General features: G+C 55.4%; 1 protein-coding gene across 1 annotated transcript in view; it reads left to right on the forward strand.

The window, feature by feature from the left end:
- EMH_0038880 (uncharacterized protein) overlaps window positions 1-231 on the forward strand; it is a gene marked incomplete at both ends in the record, with an annotated part of 10,381 nt that overhangs the window by 4,811 nt on the left and 5,339 nt on the right. The window contains one exon of the mRNA XM_013495335.1: window positions 1-158. Coding sequence (XP_013350789.1) covers window positions 1-158 — 158 coding nt within the window. The remainder of the gene's footprint in view (window positions 159-231) is intronic.

Consider the following 231-nt stretch of genomic DNA (forward strand, 5'->3'; position numbering starts at 1 on the left):
AGCAACAGCAGCAGCAACAGCAGCAGCAGCAGCAGCAGCAGCAGCAGATGTTGGTGTGTTTTGTCTTGCTGCTGCTGCAGAGACACCTGGGGAATCGATTGCTGCGGCGCGGCAGCAAAGGAGTAGAACAGGAAAAACTTATTGCTGATCTTCTTGAGGTTTGCTGCTGCTGCTGCTGCTGCTGCTGCTGCTGTTGCTGTTGCTGCTGCTGCTGCTGCTGCTGTTGCTGCT

Source organism: Eimeria mitis, genomic scaffold (assembly GCF_000499745.2).
Source record: "Eimeria mitis Houghton genomic scaffold, Emh_scaff1528, whole genome shotgun sequence".
In the NCBI taxonomy this organism is placed as follows: domain Eukaryota; phylum Apicomplexa; class Conoidasida; order Eucoccidiorida; family Eimeriidae; genus Eimeria; species Eimeria mitis.